Below are 15,395 nucleotides of genomic sequence, written 5' to 3' on the forward strand. Positions count from 1 at the left end.
AGATAATTCATTTGTAGCAATATGAAATTGTTCTAAAAAGTCTACAAGCATTTTAACATTATTCCAATCTTGATTTGTAAGGTGCTCATCATCACCATCATCATCATCACCTACACGAGCATTATATGTTGCGCTTATTGGGTTCCTATATTCATATGCAACAACTAAACTTTCATACATGTAATTCCATCTAGTCGGACAAGGTTTAGGAACCTTTCTTTCTCTAAGGTCAAATTCATCACATTTTTTAAAATAGTCTCTAAGTCTACTTCTACGGTTTGAATAAAAAGCCAATTAAGAGCCATTTTAACCTTTTCAATTTCTACATTTAAAACTTTCATACCAGCATCGACGATTAAATGGTAAATATGATAAATACATCTAACATGAAAAATATTACTAAATGCAGGATTTAGTATAGTTGTAAGCAAGCATATAGCATTAGTGTTACTAGAAGCATTATCCATTGAAACCGACATAATTTTATCTCTAATGCAAAAATATCTACAAATATCTGCAACTGCATTAGAAATAAACTTACCTGTGTGGCGTGAATTAATTATTCTATAAGCAATAATGCGCTTTTGCATTATCCACTTCTCATCTATCCAATGACTTGTAACAGTTAGATAATCACAGTCATTACCACTTCTACCAATATCAGTAGTAATAGCAATGCGACAATCTATATGAGTAAATAAATAGAGCAAATATTGTTCATTTTCATGTTTATATTTATAAATATCGCTCTTTACGGTTGCGTGAGTTACACCTTTATAAGTAGGATTAAAAACTCTTCTACTATAATGCACAAAATGAGGGTTAGAAGGAAAACTATAGGGTAAGCACATAACAGTAACCATTTTTGCCAATTCTTCACGATCTTTATTTGGATCATAATATAAAATGTCACCGGTAACAGTGTTAATTCCCGGTTGAACTAGATTTGACCCTGTACTAGGGTTAACCTCAGTATCTACACTTCTCCCCTCTTGCGCAACTTTCATTTGTAAATAATCTAGCTTTATCTCTAGGGTGTTTCAATATGTATCTCGTCAAACTGCCCGTACCGCTACGGTCTCCAGTAAATTTATGAACTAGTTGAGACCCACAAGTGTTACACTTAGCTTTATTTTTTTCTCTTAGTTGAGTAAAAAAATGTCAAACAAGAGATGTTTCGAGCCGTTTAGAAGGTTGTCTATTAAAAGTATGGGTTACTACAAGAGGGTTAGGCGGGGCATCAGTTGGGTTATTAACAGGCCGTTGGGTTAGAAATCTGACCGTTGGTCTTTTTTTAAAAAAAAAAAATTAAAAATTAGCCGTTAGGCCCGTTGGGCCCGGTTGAACTGTCCCAGGCCCGCCTGCCAGTCTCGGGCTTAACGGTCCGGGGCTCACGGGCCAATTGTCTTGAACCGGCCCACCACGGGCTTTTGCACCACTAGAGTCCAGGCCCGATTGAACCGGCCTGTTTGGCTCGTTAGGCCCGCGGTCTCGGGCCACAATACAGCCTTACCCTCGGGAGTCATGATGGAGCCTACTAATACGAGCTAGGCAAGCCAATTAATTGCACAGTTTACCTTTTTACCCATTTTATATTCATTAAAATTTTTGAAATAATAATGTTTAAACAACGGAATTTAACATAAGCGGAAGAAAGAAACAATAAGCTATCTGAACATGAATATCTAATACAACTGTTTGAGTCTCGACTACCCAGAACTGGTGTCACAGTTTCACAGACGGTCTAAGAATACTACAAATAAAGGTCTGAAAGAATTAATTGCAACACTGTTTTTGGAAATATATGTAAGAAATAGGAAAGTACATAGAAGGAGACGCCAAGACCTGCGGATGCCTACAGGACTACCTCAGATCACCTGATGATCAAGAATCAGCAATCTCACTGCGGTTCGAAGTCCACAACACCGGGGTCTGCACAAAAGAGTGCAGAGTATAGTATCAGCACAAGTGACCTCATGTACTGGTAAGTGTCTAGCCTAACCTCGGCGAAGTAGTGACGAGGCTAGGACCAGACTACTAGATAAACCTGTGCAGTTCAATTATATACAGCGGGAAAGAAATACAGAAATAAACAAGTAAAGTGGGAGGGGGAAACATGCTTCGGGGAATAGCAGGTAAAACAGAATATCAAGAGAATTATTAAGGAATCAAAACCACCCACTAACATGAAAAGGGGAACAAAGGCAGATTTCACTTTCTTTTCATATCTCGTGGCAGGCGTGCCACCCGCTCCCATTTCATGTATCTTGTGGTAGGCGTACCACCCGCTCCCATTTCATTATATCTTGTGGTAGGCGTACCACCCGCTCCCATTTCATTATATCTTGTGGTAGGCGTACCACCCGCTCCCATTTTATTATATCTTGTGGTAGGCGTACCACCCGCTCCCATTTCATTATATCTTGTGGTAGGCGTACCACCCGCTCCCATTTATATCATTGTTGCGGCCTGCAACCCGATCCACATATAATATTGTTGCGGCGTGCAACCCGATTCACATATAATATTGTTGCGGCGTGCAACCCGATCCACATATAATATTGTTGCGGTGTGCAACCCGATCTACATATACAATCAAAAACAACCCGATCCATATATAATGTTGTTGTGGCTTGCAACCCGATCCATATATAATATTGTTGCGGCGTGCAACCCGATCCATATATAATATTTACAATTATAACGAGAGTCCCGACAAGAGATCAATAAGGTCTACACTGTCCCGGCAAGGGATTCGACAGCATAAGCAATCACGTCCCGGTAAGGGAGAAACAACTATAACCAAAATTGATACCACACCTAAATATCTCATCTATAACCAAACTCGTTACAACATCTAACCACCTCAGCTATAACCAAACTCATCACCACACCTAACTACCTCAACTATAACCAACCTCATTCAGACACCTAACTACCTCAGTTATATCTATAATCCCTACCCAACACAAAGAATCCCCAACCTAAGCATCCGTAATATCAATTAAGAACACAATGCAAGGGAACCACAATTCAACAATAGCCCGGTAAGGGGGCAACATAATGATCTCTTCTTTTTTTCACTCTTACTTCACAATTCACTTCACAACTCGAGCCAATGCTCTAGAGTTTCAATTATCACTTATACTTTCACAACTCATTTCACAACTCGAGCCAATGCTCTAAAAGTTCAATTGTCACTTATACTTTCACAATTTCGCCATACAACTTGAGCCAATGCTCCTCAATGTTCATAGGTCACAATTCTTTCCACAAACTTTATAAAACAATTAGAAATATTCACCAAGACATGAATAATACAACGAAATCATGAAAATCACAATATAAAACTTATGGTCATGCTTGACACCAACGTATAGATACTCGTCACCATGCCGATATGTCGTACTCAACAATTACCACATAGCAAATAGGACTCAACTCCTAATCCCTTAAGCTAAGGTTAGACCAAACACTTACCTCGATGCCACGAACACAATTCACGATTCAATTATAGCTTTACCCCTTGATTCCACCACTAATTCGCTCGTATCTAGTCACAAGTTACTTAATTACATAATAAACGTTAAATGAATCAATTTGAATGCATGAAAATGGATTTTTCAGAATTTTACCCAAAAAGTCAAAATTGCCCCTAGCCCACATGGTCAAAACTCGAGGTTTGAACCAAAACCCGATTACCCATTCCCCCACGAACTCAAATATATAATTTGTTTTGAAATTGGACCTCAAATCGAGGTCCAAATCCCCAATTTTTGAAAAACCTAGGTTCTACTCAAAACACCCAATTTTCCCCATGAAAATCATTGATTTTGAGTTGAAATCATGTTCAAATATGTTAAGGAGTGAAGAAAATGAGTTAGAAATCACTTACCAATGTTTTGGAGAAAAAAAGGTTTCTTTGAAAAATCGCCTCTTATGTTTTTGGGGTTTTGAAAAATAAAAAATAACTGAAAATCTCATCTAAATATACTATTCTCAGGTGCTCTGTGCGGACCGTACAAAACCAACTGCGGCCCCACAGCACTATTTGTGTTCTGCAATGACAGGTCTTAATATTTTGGCCATAACTTTCTCTACCTATGTTCAAATTCCTATTATAATATGTTTCCGAAAACTAGATTCAAAGATCTACAACTTTTGTTTATGACTCATCCCCAAATTCCTCGTAGAACAAAAGATATGAGCTTCCGAAGTTGAACCAGTGAACCTGTGCGGACCGCACAAAATGGACTGCGACCGCACAGTCACCAGTGCGGACAACACAAAAACTAATGCGGTCAGTACCGCGGGTTCAGAGGTTTGCACTTCTCTGAACCTGCAACGTCCATGTTTTTAAGCCTAAGACATCCCGGGACCTGCCTGAAACTCACCCGAGCCTTCGGAACTCCAAACCAAGTGTGCATACTAACTCAAAGACATTATTTGGACCTACTCGTGCGATCATATTCTCAAAATAACATGTAAAATCATGAATTAAACCTCAAAACTCAACATTTTCATCAAGAACTCTCAAAGTTCATACCTCTTCAACCGGAAGTCCAACTCACGTCAAATAAACTTTGTTTTTCACCAAATTTCACAGTTATCTTTCAAATACTATAACAAGTTTGTACCGGGCTTCAGAACCAAAATATGGGCCCAATAACAATGGTTTCAAACATTAATTCTTTTCTTTATTTCTTAGATAATTTAGTAAAACAATTTCTTTCAAAAATTGATTCATAAGGCTTGGGACCTCGGAATTCATTCACGGGCATACGTCCAAGTCCCATATTTTACTGCGGACCTCCCGAGATTGTCGGAACACGAATTTGTGTTCTATACCAATCCCTTCACCCTCTCAGTGTACAGATCCTGGAAGACACAAAATATTAGGGAAAAATTCACTGAACATGTCACGACCCAAGTTTGCCCTCCGTGAACTGTCGTGACGGCACCTAATCTCTACGACTAGGTATGCCTAACAATTTGCAAAAAAGGAAACGAAAGATAGAACTAGCCAAAAATTGCGGATAAAAACATAATAAAAACATTTAAGATGTCGCTCGACATATACAAACACACACTCTCAAACTGAATCAACTCCCAAAACCCGGAATCTCATGAAATCACAAGCTATGGATACTACATAGTATTCTAACTCCAGAATGTCTAATCAAAGGAAAATACAGAAGGCTATAGCTAAAAGAGAGAATAGAGAGGGACTCCTCGGTCTGCGAACGCGGTAGATATACCTCGAAGCCTCTAAAGATCGCCTCGTCTCACTGATAGTAGCTGAGTCGAAGAACCTGGATCTCTACACAAAAAACATGTGCAGGAAAGGGCATGAGTACACCACAACGGTACCCAACAAGTGCCAAGCCTAACCTCGATTGAGTAGTGACGAGGAAGGTCAGGGCCCTACTGGTTATAGATGAAAAACAAGGTAAAGTAGTATGGAATACGACAATATAATTAAAATACTAACAGTCTATAATCAATAAAATCATAGGAAGAATCTAACTCAGTACACAGAAATAGCAACATGGAATCTCCCAGGATATCATCCCGTAGTCCCAAACGTAAATGTCCAGAGGATCTCCCGGGATATCGTCCTGTAGTCCGAATCATAATATGTAAGGTAAAATCTCGGAATACCAATTCGTAGTCCCAAAGCAAATATCCAGTATAGGAGAATCTACAGGGTGTTGTCCCGTAGTCCCAATATAAATATGCAGGGGGATCTACTAGAATACCGATTTGTAGTCCCAAAGTAAACATGCATGGGGATCTATCGGAAAACCGATCTGTAGCCCTAAAGTAAACACATAACAGTCTCAAGGAAGAATATACAGTTCTATACAAGTTCATACCAAGAAAAAAACAGAGATTTCTATTCTAAACATGCTGCACAGGATTCAAATAGAATGTTAAGCAGATAGTACAGTTAAGTCACTTAAGCATACTTTCCCTAGCAAAACATTAGGCTTTAAATACAAGTAGTGTTCAAACAAAAGGAAACACAGATATTTACTTAATGAAAATTGGATTTTTAAACAATTAGCATGTGTACGCACTCGTCACCTCACGTACATGGCACCCATATAACATCAGAACCAAAATCCTAAGGGGAGTTCTCCCACACAAGGTTAGGCAAGCCACTTACCTCGAACCAGCTCAAAATCAACCTGAAACCTTGATCTTGCCACGAGTATCCAACTCCGAGTGGCCCAAATCTAATCAAATAAATACCATAACATAAATAAAACTATAACCAACTAATTTAGCTAAAGAAATTAAAGCTATGATAAGAAAATAGGAAAACGCCCAAAATTCTCTCTGGGCCCACGTCTCGGAATCGGGTAAAAGTTACCAATTTAGAACACCCATTCACTCATGAGAACACTAGTCCAAAAATTATCAGAATCCGACACCAAAATCTCCCTCAAAACTCAGATTCTTAGGTGGGGGAACTTTTCCCCATTTCTTCCAATTTTTCACCCCAAATCCGAAATTAAATGATAAAACTAACAATAGATTAGTGGAATACAACTAGAAAGGGATAAGGAATTGTTACCCAATGATCTTTTCTTCAAAAACCCCACAGAATCGCCCTACCCGAGCTCCAAATTTGAATTTTCCAAGTTATGAACTCAAACCCTCGAAATTTTATATTTCTGCCCAGCGATTTCTGCATCTACGGTCATTAGAGAGCACCTGCGGAAAAGGCATCGCAGGTGCGAAATTCACTTTTCGGGATGGGTCCGCATCTGCGGTTCTGCATTTGCGGTCACGTAGTCGCACCTGCAATCCTACACACACAGTTGTGGTTATGACAGGTTCAGCAACTCAGATTTTTGCCTAAGTCCAAATTACAACCCGTTAGACATCCGAAACTCAGATTTTTGCCTAAGTCCAAATTCCAACCCGTTAGACATCCGAAACTCACCTGAGGCCCCCGGAACCTCAACCAAATATGCCAACCAATCCTAAAACACCATATGAACTTATTCCAACTCTCTAATCACATCAACCAAAACTAAAACCACGAATCACCCTCCAATCCAAGCCATATGAACTAGACATCTCAAGAATCCTACACCCGATGATAAAACCAACCAAACCAAGTGCGATTGACCACAAAATTTGCACACAAGTCACATTCAACCCTACGGAGCTATTCCAACTCTCGAAATCAGATTCCCACCCTGATATCAAAATTTCACTATTGAACCGGAAACTTAAAAAATTCAACCTTTGGTATTTCAAGCTTAAATAAGCTACGGACCTCCAAAATACAATCCGAACACGCCCCTAAGCCCGAAATCACCCAACGGAGCTAACGAAATCAACAAAGTTCCATTCCGAGGCTGTCTTTACACTGCTTCGACTACGGTCTAGATTCTAAAGCTTAAGCTCTCATTGAGGGACTAAGTGTCCCAAAATGCTCCAAAACACAAAACGAATCCTCCTGGAAACTCACAATAGCAGAAACAAACACAGGATAAACAGTTAATAGAGGATCGGGACATTAGTTCTTAAAATGACCGGCCGAATCGTTACAGAATATTGCAACTCTCTTGTCAGCTTTGAGACTGACACTATGTTATATTAAAATTTAGGGACACATAACATATCATGTATGGTATCATATCCTGTGAGATTATAGCTGACTTGATAAGTAATAGGAACAGACTTACCATTGGGTAGGATAATATTACATCTCCTATGTTCAGGTAATTTTATCACATCATCCAACATATTATGATCTAAGCCCAGATGATCTGTTGCTCCAGTATCTATAATCCAAGGATCCCTACAGTCTTTCAACAAATTTGAATTATTGTTACCTGCCATATTAGTTTTGTGCTCCTCTGCCTTTTCTTTATTCAGCAGCCTCATTATCTGACCATATTGTTCCTCAGTGAAGAAGTTTGACATTCCTTGAGGCATTTTAGCTTTTCCTTTGTTCATGACACTCTCTTGATCATGACTGTTATTATTCATAGCTGCATTTACTTGTTTGTATAGCTGCCGTATTTTTTTCTTTGTAACCAGGTGGATACCCATGTAATTTGTAACAAGTGTCCTTTTAGTGGCCTTTGAAATGGCAATACTCATAATACAAGTCATTTAACCTTTTAAATTTCGTCTGATTCCCCCTGGTATTCATGAATATTGTAGATTCATTCATCTCATTTGCTAAACTAATCTGAGAATTAGACACATAGACTTTCCTCTGATTCTTTTCATTTATCAGCATTGCAAAGGCACGACTAACCGAAACTGATGGAGATTGCAACAGAATTTGACTTCTAATTGCCTCATATGATTCATTTAATCCCATTAAGAATTGAAAAATCTTTTGTTGTTCTAAATATTCAATAAAATCTCCTGTTCTAGCAGTAACAAGAAGTGAGGGTATAAGAGAGCCATATTCATCCCATAATGACTTCAACCTAGAGTGATAAACAGAGATACTAGAGGTACCTTGAGAAATTGAAGCTATCTCTCATTAGAGATTGTAGACTCGAGAACTATTGACCTTGTTTAATCGATCCTCAAGGTCCAACCAAACCTCGTGAGCATTTTCAGCATACACAATCCAGTAATCAATTCTGAAGATACAATATTCATAATCCATGCCAACACTGTTGCATTGACTCGCTCCCAGTCCTCGCCCAGATCTACGGTGAATTGAGATTTTGTGCAACTTCCATCAATGAACTCTAATTTCCTCTTTGCTCTCAATGCAAGCACCATGACATTGCTCTAAACTAAATAGTTTTCAGTTTCTTCTAGCTCAATCGATATGATCGCATTGCTAGGATTGTCTGACGGTTATAGGAATAATGGATGTCTAGGATTGTCAATGTCTAAAGTCGCCATTGTTAAGCGTAAGAAAAACTCAAAAGAAAACTTCGACGAACTAACAGAATTAGCTTCACAAGAGCTAAATTGAATTTACTCTGACCTCGATCGATTCGCTCAAGCTCTATTCCACCATTAAAGGATAGAGAATTGAAGCTTAGATCGAATCGAATGATGAAGAAGAAGAAGAAGAAGAAGAAGAAGAAGAAGAAGAAGAAGATTCTGGAAGAAATCAAATCTTAATTGCAGAGAATGTAAAAGATTACAATGGCTAATTGAGCTAATACGATGTACACATGGGTATATATAATTAACATCTACACCACTAACTAATTAACTAACTCTTCTACACTACACAGTTGTCACCTAACTAACTTTGTGAATCTCTAAGCTTTTTCAACTTCACAACTGTCACCAGTTGTCACTCTAACCATCTCAAAAATATGTATGAATATGAATAATATCAATAATTATAATAGTTATATAACCACTACAACTACTAAAGAAATTACGGTTAATAAAAGGTTCACGTTCATTTATGGCAAGTTTTTCAAGTTAGGTACGCAAAAAAACAGTAGGTAATTTATACTAATAAGAGAGTAAATCATTTTATCGCTAATGCATAGTCAAATGTTCCTAATTATTTGAATACTGTATGATATTTCATTGGAAAGCTGTTCTACTTTTGACTAATTTATGAATATTAAAGTAGACTAATTTATGAATATTAAAGTAGACTATTTTCAAAGTCTATATTATATATATAATAACAAATCACAAACTTAAGATACTACTAATAATTGAGTAGTAGGTCCAAAATCTAACTAAACCTCCTTTCTATTAGGAACATAAAACAAGACAAACTAAAATTTAAAAATTAAATAAATGAGACAAATGAGGCTTTTTAGATTTTTTTTTTCTGAAGAGGATAATAACACACACACACACACATATATATATATATATATATATATATATATATATATATATATATATATATATATATATATATATATATATATATATAGTAGCTAAATTTTTCCGAGAGACTTTATTTTTTATTTTTTTTGAATTTCCTCTCCAAGGCGATACAAACTTGATCCGCACCTACCCAAGCCGCACCTACCCAAGCGAAGGACTTTTTTCCGGTCTTCTGACACATGTTAAGATCCTTAGTTAGTTCCATATTCAGTGTTGATACCCAATTTTTTCCTATATATTTTAAATATGCACAAATATCTTCAAAATAGCATATATATATATATATATAAGCATGCACAAGGTTTTTATAATTTTTTCCATAATTTTAAGAGTTTGAATTGATTTATTTTCTCCCCTTTTATCCATAAAATCCCCAATAAATATTTTCCAAATTATTGTTTTGATAATTCATTTATTTATGTCACGACCCAGATTTTTCACCATCAGGAGTCGTGATGGCGCGCCTACTAATGCGAGCTAGGCAAGCCGACTATTGAACATATATCCTTTTTATACATTTTACATTCTGTAAACTATTATGAAGCATTAACCTTTATACAACGGAATTTACCAAAAGTGGAAGAAAAACAATAAACATTTCTGAATATGAATCCAATACAACTGTTTGAGTTTCGACTACCTAGAACTGGTGTCACAGTTTCACAGACGGTCTAAGAATACTACATATAAAGGTCTAAAAGAAATAAATACAACATTGTCTCTGGAAATATATGTAAGAAACAGAAAAAGTAGATAGAAGGAGATGTTAAGACCTGCGGACGCCTGCAAGACTATCTCGGGTCGCATGATGAACAAGAATCAGCAATCATACTATGGTCTGAAGTCTACAACACTGGGGTATGCATAAAAGAGTACAGAGTGTAGTATCAGTACAACCGACCCCATGTGCTGGTAAGTGCCTAGCCTAACTTCGGCGAAGTAGTGAGGAAGCTAGGACCAGACTACCAAATAAACCTGTGCAGTTATATAATATACAGCGGAAAGTAAAGCAGGAATAAGCAAGTAAAGATGGGAGGGGGTACATGCTACGAGGGTATACAAGTATAATAGTAAATCAAGAGTAATGGTCTAAGGGCAGCTTAGAATTCATAGCAAAACAAAAGAAACATATATCCAATCTAATCACACTTGTATCAATAATTGTTGTGGCGCGTAACCCGGTCTCGATATATAATAACGCTATTGCGGCGTGCAACACGATCCGTATCATTTATCACTGTTGTGGCGTGCAACCCGATCCACATATATCATTGTTGTGACGTACAACCCGATCCACATATATCATTGTTGTGGCGTGCAACCCGATCCACATATATCATTGTTGCGGCGTGCAACCCGATCCATGATAAGAACGAGAGATTTGGCATTCTTTTGACATATATCCATAACAAAGAGATTTGGCATTCTTAAGACATGTATCCATTAAAGAGAGATTTGAAATCTTAAGAGAGATACATATATCAATTTCAAAAAAAAATCATGGCATCGTAAGAACGTGAGATTTGGCAATTATAAGGGAATCTGGTGTAATCTTTCTCAAGAATATCATACGGATTATTCCCTATTTTGATCTCGCCGTCACGTGTTTAGTCGCGATTGACGTGTTTTAGAGGGATTGTCAAGAGAATCAGTCCAGGTATGTTAAGGCTATCCTTTCTTTCTTTTGGCATGATCTATACGATACAAACGAAACGAGCAAATGCACAATTTTCATAAATGACTCTATTCCTAGAGCATTGACTCGAGTTGTGAAGTGAATTGTGAAGTAAAAGTGAGGAAGAGAAGAGATCATTATGTTTCCCCCTTGCCGGGCTATTGTTGAATTATGGTTCCCTTGTATTGTGTTCTTAATTGATATTACGGATGCTTAGGTTGATGATTCTTTGTGTTGGGTAAAGATTCTTGTTATTCTTTAGGAACAAGTTTGGTTATAGCTAAGGTAGTTAGATGTTGAAACATGTTTGGTTATAGATGAGGTAGTTAGATATTGTAACAAGTTTGATTATAGTTGAGGTAGTTAGATGTTGTAACAAGTTTCGTTATAGCTGTTTCTCCCTTGCCGGGATGTAATTACTCATGCTGTCGAATCCCTTGTCGGGGTAGTGTACACCTTATTCATCCCTTGTCGGGACTCTCATCATAATTGCAACAATATATATGTGGATTGGGTTGCACGCCGCAATAATATTATATGTGGATCGGGGTGCACGTCACAACAATACTATATATGGATCGGGTTGTACGCTGCATCAATATTATATGTGGATCGGGTTTCACGCCACAACAATGAGGTTCAATATCACTTATATTTTCACAATTCGTTATACAACTTGAGACAACACTCTTCAATGTTCATAGGTCACAATTCTTTCCACAAACTTTACACAACAATAGAAATCTTCACCAAGGCATGAATAATAAAACGAAGTCATGAAAATCACACAATATAAGACTCACGGTCATGCTTGACACCAACGTATAGATATTTATCACCATGCCTATACGTCGTACTCAACAAGAAACAAATAGCAATTAGGACATAACTCCTAATCCCTCAAGCTAAGGTTAGACCAAACACTTATCTTGATGCCACGAACACAATTTACGCTTCAATTATAGCTTTACCCCTTGATTCCACCACCAATTCGCTCGAATCTAGCCACAAGTTACTTAATTATATCAATAAACGCTAAATGAATCAACCCCAATGCATGAAAATGAGTTTTCCAAAGTTTTACCCAAAAGTCAAAAATTGCCCCCGGGCCCACATGGTCAAAACCCGAGTTTCGAACCAAAACCCGATTACACATTCCCCCACGAACCCAAATATATGATTTGTTTTGAAATTGGACCTCAAATTGAGGTCCAAATTCCCAATTTTGAAAGACCTAAGTTCTACCCAAAACACTCAATTTTCTCCATGAAAATCATTGATTTTAAGTTGAAATCAGGTTAAAAGATGCTAATGATTGAAGGAAATGAGTTAAAATTAACTTACAATCGATTTGGAAGAAGATTTGTTCTTGGTAAATCGCCCTAAGGAGTATGTGTTTTGAAAAGATGTGAAAAATGGGTTAAAATCGTATAAGTATAAAAGTTGCAGGTCTCAGATATGGGAATTGTGAATTGCGAACCCTGACCTCTTCAGGCTTGGGAATTGCAAAACAGGGCTCCCATTTGCGAACTCTTCAGGAAAATAGGACCTTCGCATTTGCGAACAATTTATCGCATTTGCGACTTGGGAATTGCGACTACTTCATCGCATTTGCGACTCAAGGATGGAAGAGGGACACTCGCATTTGTGAAAGAAGTTTTGCATTTGTGAGAATGGGCAGGCCTGGGATGGTTTCGCATTTGCTATCCAACCTTCGCATTTGCGAGCCAGGCTTTGTAAATGCGAAGCCTGCAGGCCTGGACACACCAGCTAAAATCTGCAACTTTTCTAAGTCCAAAATGCATCCCGTGGCCTATCCAAAACTCACCCGAGCCCTCGGGGCACCAAACCAAATATACACACAACCTCAAAAATATCTTACGGACTTATTCGAGTAATCAAATCACTAAAATAACATCACGAACATCGAATTAAACCTCAAAATCAATGAAATTTCTCAAAACTTCTTTAAACACCAAACTTTCCAATTAAGGTCTGAATCACGTCAAACGGAATCCATTTCTTACCAAACTTCACATAATTATCTTAAATCATATATAAGACCTGTACCGGATGCCGAAACTAAAATACGGGCCCGATACCAACATGTTCTAATCAAAATTTCTTTCCAAATCCTTTAAACAATTTCAGAAAATAATTTTCTTTAAAAATTCATTTCTCGGGCTTGGGACCTCGGAATTTGATTCCGGGCATACGCACATGTCTCATATTTTCCTACGGACCCTCCGAGACCATCAAATCATGGGTCCGGGTCCGGGTCCGGATCCATTTACCCAAAATATTGACCGAAGTCAAATTAATTAGTCAAACTTTATCACTTTTCACAGATTTTCACATATAAGCTTTCCGGCTACGTGCCCAGACTATGCACACAAATCGAGGTGATGCTAATAGAGGCTTTTAAAGCCTTGGAACGCAAAATTCAATTTAAAAACAAGTGATGACCTCTTCGGTCATCACATTTCTCCACCTTTAAAACAATCGTTCGTCCTCGAACGGACAGAAAAAGGAAGTACCTGAGTTAGGGAAAAGATGGGGATAACGGCTCCGCATATCGGACTCGGACTCCTAGGTTGATGCCTCCGGAGGCTGACCTCTCCACTTAACACAACAGAAGGAAAAATCTTCGATCTCAACTGACGAACCTGCCGGTCTAGAATAACTACCGGCTCCTCCTCATAAGACAAGTCCTTGTCCAACTGGACAGTGCTGAAATCTAACACGTGGGATGGATCACTGTGATACTTCCGAAGCATGGACACATGAAACACTGGATGCACGGTTGATAAGCTCGGTGGAAACGCAAGTCTATAAGCCACCTCTCCCACTCGATCAAGAATCTCAAACGGGCCAGTGAACCTAGGGCTAAGCTTGCCCTTTTTTCCCAATCTCATCACATCCTTCATAGGTGACACTCGAAGAAATACCTGCTCACCGACCATGAACATCAAATCACGAACCTTGTGGTCGGCATAACTCTTTTGCCTGCACTGAGCTGTACAAAGCCTATCCTGAATAATCCTGACCTTGTCCAGGGCATCCTGAACCAGATTCGTACACAACAACCGAGCCTCTCCCGACTCAAACCATCCAACCAGAGACCGACATCGTCTACCATACAAAGTCTCATACGGAGCCATCTGAATACTCGACTGGTAGCTATTGTTGTAGGCAAACTCTGCTAAAGGCAAAAACTAATCCCACAAGCCTCCAAAGTCAATGACACAAGCTCGGAGCATATCCTCCAAAATCTGAATAGTCCGCTCGGACTGTCCGTCCATCTGGGGATGAAACATTGTGCTCAACTCAACCCGTGTGCCCAACTCTCGCTAAACTGCCCTCCAGAAACGTAAGGTAAACTGCGTGCCTCGATCCGAAATGATAGACATGGGTCCCGGATATAGATCTCGGCTAACCTCTCAGAAGAATAGGAGATTGCCACAGGAATGAAATGCGCTGACTTGGTCAGCCTATCAACAATGACCCATACTGCGTCGAAATTCCTCCGAGTCTGCGGGAGTCCAACAACAAAATCCATCGTGATCCGCTCCCACTTTCACTCAGGAATCTCAATCCCCTGAAATGACCCACCGGGCCTTTGATGCTCGTACTTAACCTGCTGACAATTTAAATACCGAGCCACATATGCAACGATATCCTTCTTCATTCTCTGACACCAATAATGTTGCCGCAAATCCTGATACATCTTCGCGGCTCCCAGATGAATAGAGTACCGGAAACTATGGGCCTCCTCTAAAATCAACTCTCGAAGCCTATCCACATTCGGTACACAAACTCGACCCTGCAATCTCAAAGCTCCATCATCACCCAAGGTAACCTGCTT

General features: G+C 38.6%; 1 protein-coding gene across 1 annotated transcript; it reads right to left on the minus strand.

Annotated features, from left to right (window-relative positions):
* Positions 1-8,095: 8,095 nt before the first annotated feature.
* Positions 8,096-8,766, minus strand: LOC142174205 (uncharacterized). The gene is made up of 2 exons (XM_075240001.1): positions 8,582-8,766; positions 8,096-8,462 (listed from the first exon to the last, which is right to left on the minus strand). The coding sequence occupies exons 1-2, from the start codon at positions 8,764-8,766 to the stop codon at positions 8,096-8,098; spliced, it is 552 nt and encodes a 183-aa protein (XP_075096102.1).
* Between the last annotated feature and the right edge of the window lie 6,629 nt (positions 8,767-15,395).

The sequence above is a fragment of the Nicotiana tabacum genome, chromosome 20 (assembly GCF_000715075.1).
Source record: "Nicotiana tabacum cultivar K326 chromosome 20, ASM71507v2, whole genome shotgun sequence".
NCBI lineage: Eukaryota > Viridiplantae > Streptophyta > Magnoliopsida > Solanales > Solanaceae > Nicotiana > Nicotiana tabacum.